This window comes from Phyllostomus hastatus, unplaced genomic scaffold, assembly GCF_019186645.2.
Source record: "Phyllostomus hastatus isolate PE091 unplaced genomic scaffold, TTU_PhHast_1.1 phas_scaffold_78, whole genome shotgun sequence".
In the NCBI taxonomy this organism is placed as follows: Eukaryota; Metazoa; Chordata; class Mammalia; order Chiroptera; family Phyllostomidae; genus Phyllostomus; species Phyllostomus hastatus.
This window is the reverse complement of record NW_025334041.1, coordinates 18794169-18815032: the sequence shown is the minus strand read 5'-3', so window position 1 is coordinate 18815032 and position 20864 is coordinate 18794169. Positions and strand designations below refer to the sequence as shown.

The 20864-nt window shown below is 34.4% G+C and overlaps 1 protein-coding gene across 2 annotated transcripts in view; it reads right to left on the bottom strand.

Annotated features, from left to right (window-relative positions):
• Positions 1-20864, bottom strand: part of SNX13 (sorting nexin 13) — a 123251-nt gene that overhangs the window by 66012 nt on the left and 36375 nt on the right. For both annotated transcript variants that reach the window (XM_045827322.1, XM_045827323.1), the window contains exons 2-5: positions 19316-19428; positions 15490-15592; positions 12705-12794; positions 11549-11670 (exon numbers count right to left, since the gene is read on the bottom strand). In XM_045827322.1, coding sequence (XP_045683278.1) covers positions 11549-11670; positions 12705-12794; positions 15490-15592; positions 19316-19428 — 428 coding nt within the window. The remainder of the gene's footprint in view (positions 1-11548; positions 11671-12704; positions 12795-15489; positions 15593-19315; positions 19429-20864) is intronic.

The window sequence follows — 20864 nt, the reverse complement described above, 5'->3', positions numbered from 1 at the left end:
CATGTCCCTTCTCTCCACCACAGTCACTTGATGATTCCCACTTAAGACTTTAGAGTTCAACTAAAACATCAATACCACATGTCAGCTTTCGGTGACCCTTACCCTCTGCCTTAATCCTTCAGACCAGGTCTGGATCTCCGGCTACACATTCTCATAGCACTGATTTTTTCACTTTTTATAGCACTTTAATGTGCAGTTAGATAACTCAATTGCTAGAAATAAATTCAATTGCTGAGATAAAAATCTCAGGAAGTCGGGGACTTTGTTCTAGTCTGTGTTCATTTTATCCACAGTGGCTGAATAATGTGCTGAACATCAGGAGGCACTCAATACATATTGATTCATCGATTCCTCTTTCACGGGCAGAGCACTGTGAACAGGTGCTTGGAGAATGACCCCACGACACTCACAGCAGTTGCTTCTTTACACCTTTAAGTTCTGAAATAGAACATAAACTGAAGAACTTTTTTCTGCCTCTCTAAACCCCAAAGCTACTTAATGCTATGCCTAAAAAAGGCAATGAATGTCCCAAATATGTGGACTGATATTGAGATTATATAAATGGCTATCTATTCTAAGCAGTGTACAGCTTATCATCACAAAAATACCACCAAAATTAACTACTTCTGTAATAAAGAGCACTGGACTAGCATATAGACATATGCCCTTAATTCAAGGAAGATTCACCATTTCATTAGTTGTGAAATTCAGCAAGTCATATCACTTCCCAGGGTTTGTTTTCACTAAGGACTCTTACAGTTTTAAAAATGTATGATTATAGTAACTAAATACCCATTCACACACACACATACACACACGAACAGAGTACATGAAAAACTGGTAACTGGTAAGTACTTGTAAATCAAAATCTTTGATCAAAAGAGAAAGTTATGAATATATTTCATTTTAACTTAAATCATATAAATCTGTTAACATAAGGTTAAAACCTTTTATTTGACTAATGTTTTACTTAGTGATATTAATGTAGCCTTTGTCATGAATAAATCATTCCCACACTGCAAAAGTTGTTTCCAGTTTCTTTTAAATGGCATGCCAACTAAAGACATTTGTGAACAAATCTGAATTAAGAGTCCTTCAAAACTTTTCACCAATATTTCATAGCCATCTTTTGCACACCTAATCCAACTACAATCTATCTAGCAACTGGCTATAAGTAAAATTCCAAAGCAAGTAACTTAGTTTTTATAGGAACTACCATGCCATACTCGTATTTCTTCAATCGGTACGAGAATGAATTAAATTATATGATTATAATTAAAAGAATAACTGTAGAAGAGGGGGAGACTAAATGAATGAAGGGGAAGGGACTAGCCAAAGAACATATATGCACGACCCACAGACACAGACAACAGTGTGGTGATGGCCAGAGGGAAGAGGGGATGAAAGCTGGGTGGAGGTGGACAAAGGGGTGAAAATAGGGACATCTGTACTAGTGTTGATAATAAAAGTAAAGAAAAAATTAAAGTATAACTGGGATACATAGGTTCAGAAGGAAATATTGGGTTGGCCAAAAATGTCATTTAGTTTTTTCCATATGACAGCTCTAGTAGTACTTAGTTGTTTTTAACTTCATTGGAAACAATCCTGTTAGAATGAATAGTGACAGCTGTCATACAAGCATGCATTTAAAAAACCTTATCAAAACTGATGAATTTTTGTGCAGCCATTTTAATATTGAAAATGGAAGAAGATACGCAACATTTTTGGCATGTTATGCTTTAATATTTCAAGAAAGGTAAAAATTCAACTGAAATGCAAAAAAAAAGCTTTGTGCAGTACATGGAGAAAGTGCTGTGACTGATCAAATGTTTCAAAAGTGGTTTGCGAAGTTTCTTGGTTCTACTGACATTGTGGCCAAATAATTCTTTGCTGTGGGGTTGTCCTATACACTGGAAGGTGTTTAGCAGCACCCCTGGCCTCTACCCCTACAAGTCAATAGCGGGAGATAGCCAACATACTCAAAATATCCAAATCAATGAAAATGGAAAACGTGTCTTTTATTTTACGGAAAAAAACTAAATGGACTTTCTGGCCAAACCAATGCAATTTTCTTTTTCAACACACAACTGTCCTCCTGTAAATCACAAATGTTCAGCTCATACCACAAACCAGTTGCATCAGACTTTTTGAGGGCAGGGCCCAGGCATCATACAACTGACTTTTCATAAGCTTAGGACTCAAAAGGTGAAAGCAGAATTAGGCAGAAGTACTAGAAAGTGGTCCGACAGCCTAGCTTTATTGCTAGGGGCATAAGTCTGGATGTCTTACAAAGGGAATGGGAGAATATTGGCTAAATGTAAGTTAAAGGAATTTCTACTGTAGTAGTACAGAATTGGTACCATTCCAAAAATAGCTTAAAATTTTGATGACAATAACCATACACTGAAATAAGTAGAGGTTAATTAAGTAATATGTTGTAACTTAAATAGGATTAAAGAATAAGTAGTATCCAAATCCAGAACAAACGATACAGGAATGAGTGGAAGAGAGGGAATGAACACGGCGTGTGTGAAAGGCGTCCTGTAGACTTGACTGACTAAAGAAGTGGGTGACCATTTGGCAGTGAAGGCAATCTTCACATTCTTGGCAGAATACTTTCCTGGAAAAGGTCCTTTATGTCAAAATGATAAAAGTAAAAACTGCCTTTCCCATAGAAACAATCCTATAATAAATGTTATGTTCCTGATGTAACATTACTTTTTCACAGAAATGACTATTAACACCTTACTTAAAAACAGTTAAGAATGCCACAGTATGCTGTTTACTAAATAGTATGTGTGTATGTATATACATATATATATTCATACATATATTTTTTTATATAGAAAAATCAGACATTAACAAATCATTAGTGTAATAAAGTTCATGGTTTTTCTGGGTAGATTTTGACAAGCATCGCTGAGGAGATTCTGAGGAAAGTTGTATTCCACTAGAGGTCGTTTTTATCAATTGACCCACAGGCATCTTCTGTTCAAAGCAGTAGCCTACTTGTGAAAGAATAAATTCCTTCTTGCTTAAGCCACTGAATCAGGCAGTAACTTCTCCCTCATAATTCACTATCGGAAAGGATATGCTCTTTAAAATACGTAAGCAGCCCTGACTGGTGTGGCTCAGTGGGATGCAGGCTAGGTCTCGGTTGGGTGTGCAACAGGCAACAGATCTACATTTACCCTGCATCAATATTTCTCTCCTTTTCTTTCTCCCTCCTTTCCCCACTCTCTAAAAATAAATAAATAAAATCTTAAAAAAATACAATAAACCTTTACTTGTTTCCATCCTTCTAGAGGATGTAGTTTTTGAGAAACTACTTTTTTACATTGTCAAAAGCATCAATCTGAAATTGAATTTGAGTCAAATTTTAAAGGCAAAGAATTATAAGCTTGTTCCTAAATCCACTAAAAGAATTCCCCTTCTTGTAATGTCAACTCACTCATAAATACTACATGTTACATCTCTTTAGAGCATCTTTGTTTCCCTTTTAAAATCTATAAGGATTCAGTTTTAAGGAATGAATATAAAATAAACTGATTTTTTCCACAACATTCTTGAATTTATATTAAATTTACTATCAATATTATCCTCTAATATAATCCCCCCAAATATATGGAAAATTCCTGTTTTACTGGAACTAAATTAGCAATCACACAAGGAAACAAGTATCATTGCTTCATAGTTACAAATCTGTCCACCATTGTAGTACAGCCATGGACAAAATGCAAACGAATAAGAATGACTGTCCAATAACACTATTTACAGAAATAAGCAGCAGTACACTCAGTAATAAAATAACAAGTAATTAAAAAATGGGGAAACAATCTCAATAGACATTCCCTAAAGAAGATAATACAAATGACTAATAAGCACAAGAAAAGATGCTCAATACTGTTAGCTATCAGGGAAATACAAATAAACACCATACTGAAATGCCACTTCACACCCACTAGGAGGGCTAATACAAAAAAGACAGACAAGCCCTGGCCAGATGGCTCAGTTGGTTGGAGCATCATCCCATACACCAGAAGGTTGTGGGTCCAATTCCCAGTCAGGGCACATGCCTCAGTTCCATCCCCAGTAGAGGTGTGAGTGGGAGGCAGTGGACCAATGACTAATGTTTCTCTCTAACATCAGTGTTTCTCTCTCTCTCTGTCTCCTTCTCTCTCCCCCCTCATCCCTCTGAACCTCCCCCCCTTTTCTCCTTCCTCTTTCTAAGCATGCCCTAGAGTGAGAATGAAGGGGAAAAAAAGAGTAATAAGTATAGATGAGAACATGGAGATATTGAAACCCTCCAATACAAAACATTGCATTGTTGGTGCGAACGCAACAATACATTGTTGGTGAGAACTAACACACTTTTTAAAAGTTTGCAGTTTCTCAAAAAGTTAAACAGAGTTACCATATGACCACAAAAACTTGTACACCAATGCTCACAGTGGCATTCTTCAAAATATCCAAAAGGTGGAAACAATCCAAATACCCCTCAACTGATGAATAAACAAGATGTGGTATACCTATAAAATCAACTGTTATTCTTATAAATAACCATTACTATAGGCTACAGCATGGATAAACCTTGAAAACACTACATTAAGTGAAAGGAAACAGTCACAAAAGACAACATATTGCATTGGCAAATCCAGAGATAACATGATACCCATATTTTGCCAGGTAATTTGCACATTTTTGCCCAAATTTTTGAGGGAAAAATGCTCCTTATACACAGGTAGTGTTAATCCCATATCTACCTAAATGTTTTTAATTCTTTTTTTTTTTAAAGATTTTATTTATTTATTTTTAGAGAGGGAAGTCGGGGTGCGGGGGAGAGAGAGAGAGATATCAATGTGCGGTTGCTGGGGGTTATGGCCTGCAAACCAGACATGTACCCTGGCTGGGAATCGAACCTGGGACACTTTGGTTCCCAGCCCATGCTCAATCCACTGAGCTATGCCAGCCAGGGCCCTTAAATGTTTTTAATTCTTTGATTTATGCTTTTGCATTAAAAGTGTTAACTCTAGAAAATAATAATGATATCCGTACGCAAAATACTACTCTGGAATACGATAACTGGTTTTGTTTCTAAATATAAATAAATTAAAAAATGAATTAAGAAATGAAAACGAAAGATTTTTTTCCTGCAAGTCTGGGCCAAAAACGTGGGTAAGCATTACACACAGGAGTACATTATACATGGCAAAATACAGTGAGTGGTTGCCTAGAGCTGGAAGTTTTGGAGAAATGGGGGAGAGACTGATAGGGGATACAGGTCAGTAAAATGTTCTTAAATTTATTGTAATGAGGGTTGCACAACTCTGTGAATATATTAAAAGGCACGGACCTCAAGTGGGTGAATTGCACGGCAGGTGAATTATACATGCAGCTGATCCCTGAACAGAGGTTTGAACTGTCTGGGTCCATTTATACGCAGTTTTGTTTTTTTCCCAATAAATACACAGTTGGCCCTCCATATTCCTGGGTTTTGCATACAAGAATTCAGAGGGCCAAATATATGCATTGTTCTATGCCATTTTATATAAAGGAGCTGAGCATCTCTGGAGGTCCTGGAAACAATCCTCAGTGGATACTGAGGAAGGACTGAGGTTAAGTTTTTGGGGAGCTGAGAGTTACATGCAGATATCTGACTGTGCAAGGGGTTAGCACTCCTAACCCCTACATTGTTCAAGAGTCAGCTGCACAATTAAAAATCCATCTACTCTGTAGATCTAAAAACATTAACTTATTTCCCCTTCTTTTAAATATTCAGATGGTTCTTAATCATTTTTGCTCTACTACAATAGATATGACAATAATCACCTTTTCATTTAATATTAGTTTTGAGCTGCTTTCAAATGGCAAAGAATATAAAATGGCAAAGGAGTATAAAGCTTTATAGTTGCAAATGCCCATTATTTAAATTGTGCTTGCCTTTTGGACAAGTTTAGGAACACACAACTTATTATTTTTAGGCAAAATACAGTGAGAAAAATGGCAAAACTTTCAGAACATACCCCCTGTCATTTCAGAAACAATGATATGATTACCACCATAACCACTGAATTTGGGGCCCACATCATATCAATACTTCTTCCCCCCAGAGGAAAACCCATTAGGAGGGAGCACAGTGGCATTAGAATATCTCTTTTTTCTGCTAATCCTGAGGTTAAGGGGAATAAAAATGGAGGGAGCTAGTAATCACGTTTCACTTTGGAGAGCAACAAGATTCCTTGTTCATTTGTATATCCTCACCATTTCTACCACCTGACCTTATCCCCCTTCATAGAACTCTGCTCCTACTATTTCTCTTTTCTAGCATGTCCTTTATCCCTCTCTCTCTATCCCAACATACCCATTCTTGACCAGTTTTGGCCTCAATCCACATGAGGTCTTTATCAGTTATTCTGGTCCACTCTAGCTCTAGATTAGATTTGCTCTTTCTTTCCTTCCATTTAGTGATGACTTTCTTTCTTTCCACTTCACATGCTTTAATTTTGTCTCCTACCAGCACCCCCCCCAAAAAAAATAATAATAAAAGCAAACTAAAATAACGTCAAAGAGTCCACGTATATATCCTAGGAACATAATAAATAACATAAATAATAACCAAGTTAACCTGTATTAAACAGTTATGTACCAGATCCTGTGGTGTCTTATATGTATTTTCCCCCCATATAATCATTATAGCCACCCTATGGGATAATTACTTTATTTTACTAATGCAGAGATTGAAATACAGAAAGTCAAGTAACATGCTCAAAATGTTATTTATCGGCTAACAAGTACTTTAAGAAATGCCTCATACATATCATCTCATTTGTCCCATACAACCATAAGTTTGCTATAAGAATTAGTATTACTATTTTACTAATAGATGTTACAAAATTTTCTTTTAAATACACTGTAACTTAATGTTATAGATAGAATTATAATATAGATGTCTCGGGCTTTCTGTCCTATGTCATAATATCTTATTTGAAGGGGGAATAAAAATAGATAGGTTATTAAGTATTCATCAGCTAAGTAAGGCTCCAGCCTATTTCAACCCAGGTTCCAGAGAACTCAAGAGTGCTCTGTGAAATTCCCTGTCAGCCTGTTCTCAATTTCAGTGTCATTGGTTATATTTTGCTTGTTTGCTTTGTTGATTAGATTCCTGTTAAAGGTGAGATCATAGGGTATTTGTTTTTCACTGCCTGGCTTATTTCGCTTAGCATAATGCTCTCCAGTTCCATCCATGCTGTCACAAAGGGTAGGAAGGAGCTCCTTTCTTTCTGCTGCATAGAATTCCATTGTGTAAATGTACCATAGTTTTTTGATCCATTCATTTATTGATGCACACCTAAGTTGCTTCCAGGACTTGTCTATTGTAAATTGTGCTGCTTTGAACATTCGGGTGCATAGGTTCTTTTGGGTTGGTGCTTCAGGGGAAGGGGGTAAGGGTTTGAAGGAACTAGTATAAAGGACACATGGACAATAACAAGGAGTGGGTGGAGACAGGAGGGAGGTGGGAAGAGCTGGGGGGTGGGCTGGGATGGGGTAAAGGGCAAAAAACGGTACTTGAACAACAACTAAAATAAATTAAATTAAAAATTTATTAAAAAATGAGTGCTCTGTGAAGGTTTTCTTCCACAAATTGCTACTAAAGTAACAGATGTTGTATTAATGTTAGCAAGAGGTGTTATTATTACAAAGTACTCTCTCAAATGTCATGTCATTTAATTCTAACAACAACCTGATAAGTACATACGAGCGACCACCAGATTCAAAGAATCCATGCGTTCTGCTTATTCAAGGCTATAGAGCTTTATAAATAATAGAGCTGAATTCAAAACCAAGACTTTAGACTCTAAATATGACCTCTTCTTTCTGTTGTCTCAAAACTAGCATTTTATTTTATGCTGACATTCTGTAATGATTCCTCCAAGGTGACAAATAAATATAAACACTAGAATTCAGTGGTTCTAAATTTTTTCTAGGTTCATAACCCTTTTTAAAGATGAAATCTAGAGAAACCACTCCATAGGAAACATAAAACACACAACAGAGTTTTGCATACATTCTCAGTGCTCTGTGGGCCCCCAGTTAAGAACCCTATACAAAGTTGTAACTTGAAGGACAGGAGTAACAACGAATGCTCGTCATATGCTTCACAGTACATAGCAGAGAGCACAGAACAAGGATTAAGAAATATCTGAATGACTACAAATAGGCCTAATTTTCTTGATATTGGCATTGAAAATAGTCACAGTGTCTCTATTAAGAAGTACATTTTAGCAATAATAAAAAAAGCCACTGAGGGCAAACAAAAGTCATTCACAGAGACAGCACCAACAAACAACTGTTAAGTCGTACTGTATGCCAGGGGTTTTACTACATGCGGTTTTTAGCCTGAAAGCAGCCTCTAAAATAGTTATCATCAGCTTTTTAGAAGATGAAACCAAGACTTGAGAGGAACTGATTAATTTACTCAAAGCTTAAGGCTGATGGCAAAGAAAAGATATAAATTCAGGTCAGTCTAGGATAGAAGAAACCTGGCTCTTAGACTGTAATCACCCAAATATTTAGCTTGATAACAGACTGACAGAAAAGGGAAAAATATGAAATTTAAAGAAAAGGGGATTGCAGATTGAAAACAGGAAAAGCATTACACAGAGGAAAGGAAGGTGAGGAGACTAAGATGAATACTCTAGACCATAATATATCAGACAGGGAATGGGGGGAAAGCAAGAACTAGTCTACATCATAATATATCAGACAGGGAACGGGGTGGTGGGGGGAGCAAGAACACTGGACTGTTAAGAGCAATCTGATTCTAATTCTGCCCCCAACTCAATGGACTAACCACTTAATCTTTCTGGACCTTAGCTTCCTGATTTGTGAAACTGGGATGCTGGATGGCATAACCACTCAGAAAACATTTCACAAGAATTATTTCCATTACATTTCACGGGGCAGGATTTTTGTTTTACTCACTACTGTACCCATAGCATCTGGTTGATACAAAGTAGGAACAAAACACTAGCTGGACAGATGAGTTTGATCCCGACAATAAATCCTTTGAGGAACACACAACAAGGTAGGTAATGTTATGTTTATTTTACATATGAGAAAAACCAAGGTTCAAAGAGTTTAAAATACTTGTTCACAGTTCCACAGCAAAGTAGTAGGACAGGATGCAAACTCAGGTCTTCCAATTATGTACTAGTTCAAAGTTCTTTCCAGGTCTAAAATGTGTTGTATTTTAATATACTCTTAGGCAGTCAGACACAAGAATAATTAACTTTTCTTATTCCCACCCCTTCAAAGAAAAATCATTAGGATGGTGTTACTATAGAAAGCAGTAAATGACTGATTCAGAAGTTATCTGAAAGAATACCTAATATTCAATAATGTTACATATATGAAATAAAGGAGAATAAAATCTAATTTCTGACTTTGCTTGATTATCCTTTATTATACTTCCTGTGTTCCACAGTGAGTCTACACTCATAATTATGGCTGGTCACTTTGCAAATGTTTGCTGTTAATCATAAAGAAGAAGCAGCTCAAATCTATCTCAACAAGTAAGGTTACTGTTCAAACCATACATCTTACTGCAGGCCTCCCCAGTGACTTGAGGATGAAGAATTAACCTCCTACTCTAAAGCTGAGCATCAACTGAGTTACAGAGGAAAAGACTTAACAGAGCAGATGAGCTGGAAATATCTATGGGCACAGGGCTGTAAAGCAAATTAAGCCTGAAACTTGTCTAGAGGCGAAAAATGACGAGAACTGAAACTGCCCTACTTTGGGCACATCATGAGAAGGCAGAGCTCTTTGGAAAAGACAATAATGCTGGGAAAAATAGAAGGCAGTAGGAAAAAATGGAAGACAAAATATAAGATGGATTGATTGCATAAAAGAAGCCACAGGCCTGAGTCTACAGAAGCTGAGCAGGCCTGCTATGGACATGACATTGTGGACATCACTCATTCATAGGGTCCTTAGAAGTCAGACCCCACTCAAAGGAAGGCAGTTAACAACACATAAAAGAGATTACACACACACACATACAGTAAGAGCCCTAGGGAAAAGATCTACTCCAAGATTCTCAAAAGTATAGGAATGTATTTCAAGAACCTAAGAGAAAGAAGAGGGGTTAGGTAGAAAATAACACATTCAGATTTGAGTGTACTGATGGCCAAGGCCTTAACTGCTTTACAAATTAGGGCTTTCAGGGCACAGGTTAGTAGGAAAATCTTTATGTATACTGGGAAGAAAAAATCCTTGATTAAGACTGCACCCCTGGCTGGGTGGCTCAGTTGCTTGGAGCATCATCCTGTACACCAGAAGGCTGCCAGTCTGATCCCTGGTCAGCACACAGGTGTAGGCTGTGGGTTCCATCCCCAGTCAGGGTGCCCATGGGAGGCAACCCATCAATGTTTCTCATACCAATGTTTCCTACTCTCCCCTCTCTTCTTCTCTCCTCTCCGTCTCTCCCTCTCCTCCTGCCCCTCCTTCTCTCCCCCGACCTTCCTCTATCTCTAAAATCAGTAAACATATCTTCATATCCTTAGGTGAGGATTAAAAATATTTTTTTCTTTCAAAAATAAATAATACCTGGATATGAAATAGCCCCCTCAAAAAATCAAGTATTTTAAGTACACAGATTAGACCAAAATATTTTGTTATATGTACGAGTGGTTGTTTCTTAAAGCGAACCATCAGAATACAGTAATAAAAAAAGGCAATGATGGGCAAACAAAATATATTCATATTCTCTTCTATGAATAAATAATAAACTGAATAGTCTCCGCTCACTTACGATCCTTTGGTTTTTTCCACTAAGAGGACTTCTATTAGGTAAGTGCCAAAAAGTAAGAGAAACTAATTTCTTTAACACTCAAATAAAACAGAGTATGGGTAACAGGGGAAATAAATTATCAACAAATGGGGTGAAAGACTGAAAAGTCACAGGATTGGATCCAGAGGAAAAAATGGACATAGAGACTGAGAGAACAAGAGCTTAATCAAAATAAACATTCTGTAAATACAAAGGCTAAATTTAAAGGAGAAACTTCAAGGTTTTTAGGGCTATAGTTCCATAACCCTAACAAGTTATCTATTATCTACTGTCTAACTTACCTTTTAATACAGTGCACACTTCAACGACATAGGTTTGAACTGCACAAACACATTCATGGAGATTTTTTAAAATAAATTTGTACAGTACTGTGATTGTATTTTCTCTACCTTATGATTTTCTTAATAACATTTCTTTCATCTGGTTTTATTGTAAAAATATAGCACATAATACACTTAGCAGACAAAGTATGTGTTAATCGACTGCTTTTTATTGGTAAGGCTTACAGTTTGGGGAATCAAGTTACATGCAAATTTTCAACTGTGTAGCGGTTGGCCCCCTAACCTACCAGGTTATTCAAGGGTCAAATATAATTAATTTTCCCTACTTGGTCCAAACAATATATTTTTAAGCTTAAATTTAATCCAGTAACCTAATAATATATTTTTAAGCCTAAATACAATCCAGTAACCTTACCTAGTAGCAAACTGGATGAGTGCATTTTGAAGAGTCTGCCTAATCTCAAGAAGAAAAGACTCATCATCGCTCAGTGTGTAATACCAATACTGTACATAATCCCTCAGGGAAAACTGGATAACCTAAAACAAGAATAGTGGGGGGAAATACAACTGTTTAGGATTTTAAAAGTGACAATGGCAAACTAAAACCTAAAAGGATTACTTGCCAATTGATATTTACTCTCTTACACACTAAACTGTGGTGGTAAATACTTTCATTTAAAAAGCATCAATATACAAAAAACCATTTCAAAAAATTTTTAACTATTTTGGTACCCTAACTCATACACTGCCCAAATGTTTTAAAAATTAGTTATCTATGGCCAATCCCACCCCAAATTCATAAGACAGAAAAAGTAAACTTTCAATGCTATAATATTATGAACAGTTTTAATTGGTTTGATGGAATGAGATGCAAAGTAATGTCAATGGACCTTAATTCTAAAAAAGGAAATAATTTTTCCAAGATTACATCATCAGATTCCTTTCAGTGAAATTACAAAAATTATATCATTCACTCAATTCTAATACCTTTGATACTGCCAACAGTATTGCTAGCCAATAAAAAGCAAATAATAGAACTTAATGTATAATGTTTTTGTTAAACTAAATATGGGGTTGTCTATAAAATAAATGTTAAAATTTTAAAGATTTTAAAAATGTTAAGATTATTATTTATAATAATCTTATAATTTAAAAAAATCAGTGAAAAATATTTTGGGGGAATAAAGTTTTTAATTGTAACATTTTAATGTTGTTGAATTGAAGTAATAAAACTAGTAGGGAATAATATCTGATTTAACAAAGCACGGTGTGTGTTCATTTTTTAAAGATTAACACTTTAACTATTAAATGACTAGAAACATCAAATATATCAGTAAAAACTTTCTTTTCTAAATGCAAACTCAATCAAAAGGTTTTAAATAATAAGTAAACACATCATTATAAGTTAGTTCATCAATAAGGCAGCATTTTTTAATATAGAATCCAAGAATAGTATTATAAATACATTTCTAGCATATTACATAAACAGCAAAATTATATCTTAGTATTTTCAAAACAAATACACCTAGCACACAATATATGGAATTCAAATACCACATACTGAAACTCACTTGCTGGAGAGGTTCATCAATTATATTGGCACCCGTCAATCTTCGATCAATCTTTATAGTCCTGGCTTCCTGTTTCATTTCTTCTAAACACTGAAAAGAAACCATCACATCTTACTGCATACTTCCTTGGTTAAAAATCTCTGTAGTTTACTTCTAACTGAATATTCATTGTAACTTTCCTCTCATTATCTTCAAGTAAATACATAACTTATTTCTTGAGACCAGTGTTGGGGTAGCCAAAAAGTCCATAACATTTTTTCTGTACAATGGCTCTAATAGTGCTTAGTTGTCCTTAACAACTGTATTGTGACAGTTGCCATAAATATGCATTTAAAAAAACTTATCAAAATCAGTGAGTTTTTGTGTAGGCATTTTAATATTGAAGATGGAAGAAAATACATAACATTTTTTGGCATACTCTGCTTTATTACTTCAAGACAGGTAAAAACACAACTGAAATGCAAAAAAAGATTTGTACAGAGTATGGAGAAGGTGCTGCAACTGATCAAATGTGCCAAAAGCAGTTTGTGAAGTTTCCTGGTACTACTGACATTTTAGCCAAATAATTCTTTGCTGTGGGGCTGTCTCATGAATTGGAGGATGTTTAGCAGCACCCCTGGCCTCTACCCACCAGAAACCAATGGTGGGAAACAGCCAACAAACTCAAAATATCCAAACCAGTCAAGTTATTGGTGAAAATGAAAAATGTGTCTTTTATTTTACAGAAAAAACATAACAGACTTTTGGACAATCCAATATAAAACAAACACTATTTCTCAAGTTATCAAATATACACACCCAAAATAAAATCTATTCTTTAGTCAAAAATTTAATAAATTTTTAAATCAAAATTTAATAAAATCAGTAAATATTATTTAGAGTGTAAGAAAATTGAAAATATATATAGCTATGTTGTTGCCAGAGTTCAATGAAACAGGGTCCAACCTTTTGGCATCTGGACCACACTGGAAGAAGAAGAGTTGTCTTGGGCCACACATTAAATACATTGCAACATGTAATCACAAAACAATCTCCTAATGTTTTAAGTAGACTTACGATTTTTTGTTGGGCTGCATTCATTACCATCCTGGGCCACACACAACCCATGGGGCATGTGTTGGACACTCCTTAAAACCATATGTTAGTGTTTCAAGTGAGTTAAATTATTAGTTTTCCTCTCCCTTTTATCCCCTCCCAGTCCAAACAGCTACCAAAGGAATGTATTTTAAATTGATTTTATTTAGAAATGATTTTTAGCAACTAATGAAAATTAATTCCTCTATTTCTCTGTAGTTTTCAGAAAGATCAGAGGTCTGGAAACACAATGAAAAGTAATAGGACACTCTTCAGTTAAAAAATACAAACCAAAGCATACTGATATACATATGTATATATATACACACATATACATATATACACATTTATATATACACATATGTTTATATATATAAAACATATGCTTCAAGTTTATACAACCTAAGTTTTTTTCATAATTCCTGCTTAGAAATCATTTTAGAAAAAGCAAATCAAAATCACTAATTTTTATACTATCTACTAAAATATAGATTATAAAGACTTATCAGTCTTGACTATGATTTATGACTGTTTGGGATCTTAATTTTAAAAATATTTTCCATCTTGCCCTGACCAGTGTGGCTCAGGTGCCCAAGCATTGTCTCACAAAGTGAAAGGTCACAGGTGGGTTCAATTCCTGGTCAGGGCACATGCCTAGGCTACAGGCCAGGCTCCTGGCTAGGGTATGTGCAAAAGGAAGCTGATCTATATTTCTTTCTTTCACACATCAATGTTTCCCCTCCTCTCTTTCTCCTTCCCTCCTGTCTCTCTAAAAAATAAATAAAGTATATTTAAAAAGTATTTCCCATCTTCTATATTTACTACTCAAATGGCTAAGAAATGAATCTAAAAAAGAAAAAGGTTCATTTCCTTAGATTTGTATGAAAACTCAAAAAATACATATTAATGGAAGTCATAAAGGAAGACAAAGTCTCAAATTATTTTAAAAGTTATAGTAAGTATTAGAAAAAAGATATTTATTAATATGAAAATGAGTGGGATGGAGTTTTTAATTTTAGCAAATGCAAAATAATACTCTATATATTACTTTCTCTGCATCTCCTAAACCTTAGCACAAAAAGAACAAGTTAGTAATTGTAACATTAGAGTCACAGCATCAACTCCAGACCTTTTGCATCATTGTAAAAGATAAAACCATCCCAATCTCTCAATGAGAACTGCAGCAATGCAAATCTGAGGCCTATCTATATTACTATCTATTGTACTCAATTCCATTTTTATTTATGACATATATTGAAAAAAGAAAACAGCAACATTCAAGATGATATAAAATTGGCCCTAACTTATTAAAATTATAAATAATGCATAGCTTAACTGTAAGCTAGGTTTCAAGTGAGTTAAAAAAAAAGGTACCCCTTTTCTTCCTGTTTTATATGCTTTTTATTTCATTCAAAGCAGTTTATTTATTGACACAAATCATATATTTGATACTTTGAAATTCTAGATAAGATACAGGGAAAAACTTCAATTTTCTATCTTTTCCTCAAATGTGCATTCGCACTTTTAACATCTAAGTGTACAAGGTAACTTTTTAAAATGCATTTTCTAAGCACGATCAGACAGCCTCCATAAATTTATAATGAGCATTAATGAATTACAGACAAATCTGCCAAACCATACACAGATGATCACATTATCATCACTGAATAGGACAGGACTTTGAGGTTTCCCATTCCTTTAGCCTATTTACCTTGGGAATTCCAGTTGATGTTGGAGGAAGATACGAGTGTTCACACTGATCTAGGTGCTTCTCTGAGTTTGTTTTTCCGAACAGGAGAGTAACCACAATACCCCTGCAAAAAATTCAATTATAGATGCAAAAACAAAATTTTACTATAATCTAACACATCTATGACCAAATATGTTTCTCAGATTCAATAGATGGCTTATTGTTCACTAAGACATCAGTCTGTGACTTTGGCAAGGCTAGAAATTGACAGATTTTGCTATGTTCTGAAGTTTAAATCAACTGTAAACATTTCTGAATTTATATAATAATGCTTTTGAAAGTTTTCACCCAGTATACCTTAGGAAAATAAGTTCACATTAAATAAGTAGGCTAGCTAATAACCAAAAGCAAAAACAAATGAGATCTAAATCTATAGCTAAATCACATGCTTTCTATTGTTAACTAATTAACATGAGATATTAATATAACTTGCCACTCTGAATACAGAACAAAGCTATATAGAAAAAAAAAGATCCAAAGTACGATTTATTTAAATAAGCCTGGAATTAATAAAAGAAAATTATAGAGTCAAGGTAAGATAAGTACTGGTTTAGTACTCCTTTAAATATTGACTAGATGCTATCAAAATTTCCTATATGTAAAATTTACCGATTAAATCTAAGCACTACTAAGTAGACAGGAATTCTGTAAAGAAAAAAATCTAAATTGCCAGATGAGAGGAAGCTGGTCCACTCAGGGCAATAAGGCCTTGGAGAATATGATGCTGAGTGAAGTTAAGCCAGGCAGTGCAAGACAAATACCACATGATCTCACCTATAAGAGGAATCTAATGAACAAAACAAACTAATGAACAAAATAGAACCATGGGCACAGAAACAAGGAATGGACTGAAAGTGACCAGAGGGGTAGGGGTCGAGGGATAATGGTGGAAAGAAGAGGAAGGGACCACTTAAAGAACATCTAAGAATGACCCACGGACATAGACAACAGTGTGGGAATCTTACAGATTGAAAGACTATAGTAACAAGAATGGAACAGTGAAAAATTATATATGCTCAAGCATCAAGAATTGAAGATTCTCAGGGTTCTCTGCTTTTTATGGCTATTGCCACTTCACTGATCTCACTGAGGCATCACAAAAACAGGGAGGAGAGTGGAAAACACAAAATCAAATCAGCTTATGTCATAAATTCTGTTTTTGTCTCTTAAAAAAGGCTTCGGAATTATCAGTAAATTTCACCTGTGTATATCTGATGTTATTACTAAGAATTAAGTTGGCTTTGTATTTCAGTTTTACTTGGTTATAAGCACATTTACAGGCACAATAAAATGCTTATATTAAGAAAACAATGTACTTCTAAAACCATCACCTTGAAGCAGACTGATAAAACAAAAACCTTTGAACACACAATGACAGTAGGAAGTAGGCTATGGAACAGTCTGACCTCACAAAGAACCTAACAGCATTAGCATTGAGGTTTAAGAAAAAACAGGTGCTACAAGTGATTGCATAAACAAACAAACATAACAGAATGTCACTAAATAACTCATAAGACCATTCTGATTATAAGAAAAAATATATACACGTTCAACATTGTAAATAAACTGCAGAACTTAACATAAGTACTTCAGTTTCATTTGTGAAAAACAAAAAAGTGGTTTCCACAGAAAAATGTATTAATTTCCCTCAAGCTTCTATTTTAAGAAAAAAGAAAATATATCATTAAGAACTCACACAATAAATACATTAAGACTTAAATTAATTATATGAAATGTTTTTACTTGAGATTGATATTTAAAAGCCTATTTTGCTTTTAAAATTCATAAGGCATTCAACTGTACTAAGTTAAAAAGGGGCAATCACTGCTCTTAAAGAGAGCCAAAATAAGAAAGACCTGACTCAGGAATTATGGTACTCACTGACCATAACTGAATAACCTCAGAGTGCTTAATTAACTAATCTCCTTTTGAGAAGCTTGCTAGTATGTAAGTAGAAGTCCCTAATTGTGGCAGTGCTTGTCACTGGGATCAACAGTCTGGAACACAACATTAATTTATGAGCCAGAATGAACTTGGAATTTCAGGCCCTACCATGTGACTTAATGTTATCTAAAGAGTTTTTAGTGGCTCTCTCACACTCTCCAATGTCCCATCTTAATCGAAAAAATTTTGCATACTTTACAAATATCCAACAATTTTTCTGAAAATTATTTTTTAATAAATTAGCAGATGCAAGAAAGGGAAAACAGGTTCCCACAAATTTAAAATGAATGCACTCATCACCCTTCTCTCTTTCCCAAATTTTGTATAAAGCAATTTAGTCTAAAAGAAGAAATTCTCCACCTCTCCATCTTCCGAGGGTTCCTAGGACTCCTACCTTCCTCTACAAAGCTGCAATATCCTCCCTTTCTGAAGTATTGGGAAATCCTTCTCCTTCACTTTTGCCAAGGACATATTCAATTAGTAAAGTAGAAGAAATCTCTCCTTTCAAATAAACATCTTGAGACACTCTCCTTTCCGATAAGTAAAAGCAGCTATGATGCTATGCAGGAGAGGTGCAACCATGCAGCTATGCAATCATGCAGCTCTGGCCTTAATCTAGAACAAAGGCGTACAATTTAGAAGCCAAATGGCTGCAGATCTACAGTCTTCAATCATCTTTATAATCAATAAAGATTTTCAGAACTCCATTTATCTGATTCCTGCTACTTATTTCTTAATTTTTTCAATAGTTATTATATCTAAGCAATTCTAATAAAAACACTGAAACTAAAATAAACAGTAGTTTTATGAACAGTCCTTTATTTAATTCTCACTTGTTCAACAATCAGTGGATGCACTCCCTATTTTTATAATGGCAACACGTGACTTTCAAACCCATACCCTGAGAGAGGTAATAGATCGTAGATATATTCAGAAGCCACCCCTTTAGTGTTTCACATAGTCTTTCAGGCCATAGTTTACATATGCTATCCAATTAAGTCCTCTAAAACTGTGAGATAAAATAACTCCTCCAAGTTTGGGGGTTCTCAAAAGGTATTTTTAAAAGAACTCATAGGTATTCATTCCACAAATAAGTACATAAACATATCATATATATGTATATACAATACAAACATACACACATATATTAACAAAATGCTCATTTCAGCTAAGCTGGTTAGAGTATCTAAAACAAGCATCTCTCATGTCTATACGTTTTCTTACAGATAATTCATGTCTGACACCAAATGCTCTGCATAGGAAGCTATACAAAAGCATGACTGAAACGTCTCTTGTAAAAGTTTATCAAAGCAAAGTAAAAGGCATAAACATTGTAAACCAAATAACCATGAAGAGAAAACTGCAAAATCAGGTATTTGTTTGAATTTTCTTAAACAAAATGACAGCATTCACTAAGGAAAATAATTAACGTTATTGTTTGAAGTCTAATCACTAACACAATATCTCTACATAGAATCTGATGCATAATCTCCATCTAAGTTACTTACCTTGTTACTATTATAATAGATAAGGTAATTTCAACTGTAAAGAATAACACCAAAGCAATTAAAAAATCTTTAAAAGTTTTCTTTTAGCACAAAAAAAGTTTGTATCATTAAAATTTTTATGTTAATTTTGAAGATGATATATTTCTGGTACCAATAATTATCATCATTTCTATTTCTATTAAGTGTCTTAATTTTACTTTAAAGCTTTGATAAAAACAATTTGTAAAAATAACATTCACAATAAATCATACTTCTACTTCTTTTGATCATTTGTTTCAATTTGGAACAACAGAACATGACATATGAATTGGAAAATTATCACTAAGCATACTTACCCACCCACAAAGCAGAGGATATAAAATGCCAAATAAAATATTACAAAAGGTCCAAATGTTATTAGAGAAAGGACAATGACAAGGCCTCCCCATCCCCATATGGATAGACTGATCTGAAATAAAGCAAAAATAAATAAATAAATAAATAAATAATGAATTAGGAAAAAACCAACAAAACTTTTACATTTCTCCTTTTGTACATTTAGAGTGTTTCAATTACTATTAAAATATTTACTTTTGAAAATGCTAAGCACACTTTTGGAAATTTATCTCCAAGAAATGATATACAGAATCTATATGGAGAAAGAGATGTATAGAACATCAGCAATGATTTTTTATTTTTTTATTTAAATTATTTTATTGTTGTTCAATTCCAGTTGTCTGTATTTTCTCCCCACCCCTTCCCCCTCCCCCTTCCAGTGATTTTTTAAAAGCTAGTGACAATGTAAAGGAACAATAAGAAATACTTATACACACTGTTGAAGAATATGCTAGAATGAAAAATGGTAAAGTATAAACACATTTGTGTATTTATATGCAACAGTATACATCAAACGTAGACTAAAATTGTGGTTATTTAGAATGTTTCACTTTAAAACTAAGTTTAAACATAACTGTAGCATGACAACATTTTTAAAAACTAAAATTTCAAAGTAAGAAATCCATACTTCACTAAAAATTGATTTTAATGCAAACTGTATATAGAAATTTATAAAAGCATAATTACAAAACTTCGAAATTCCACTTAGCAGAAGTCACCATAAGCTCAACAAAATATTTCCATAAATTCTCCATACTTAAAAAACAAAAAAAAAATATTTTGTTTAAAGTATACCATATTATCCAATAAAAATATTCCTTTTGTTGAAGGCAAACTAGATCTCAGCAATTTAAGTCACTGTGAATAAATAAATGTTTTCAATTCAGCAAGTCCCTGTCTCCGTCTGCCTCTCACTGTGAGGTGTACAAGGAAGCATTTGTCCCACTCTTGCCATCAATAAGCACAGAGAAGACTGTTTTATAGGAATGCAACAATTAGACACTGAACCAATAGAAAGTAATAGAAAGCACTACAAGATGCTAAACTAAACAGAATTAGTGACTAAAAGACTATGAGACAGACAACAAGTGCTGTGGATTATGAGAGAAAGGACAGTTGTATTCACTCATTCATCCATCCATCCATTCAGCCATTCAAGGTCACTGACTGCTTCCTATGTGCTATAAGTTCAAGGTGCTGGGGAAGCCATATGAATAAAATATACTCTCCTAAGTCTACATTCAATAAAGGGAAAAAGACGAGCATACCATCATTAAATAAAAAAAAGGCACATTATTTATACAAGGTTTGATTGCTTTCATGCTCTTACTCTGTACCCTATAGTAGTCTCTATGAGAATCTAGATGTAATCTCTTCCTGCTTACTATTTTGCAGGGACTGCCTGGTTACAGTCCAAGTGCTGCCATTTGGTCTGAGCCTAGAGATGTTGTAGACCTGCTTCTCCCAGGGGTTAGGATGGGAAAAATGTGAAATTTCCCAACCAGAGGA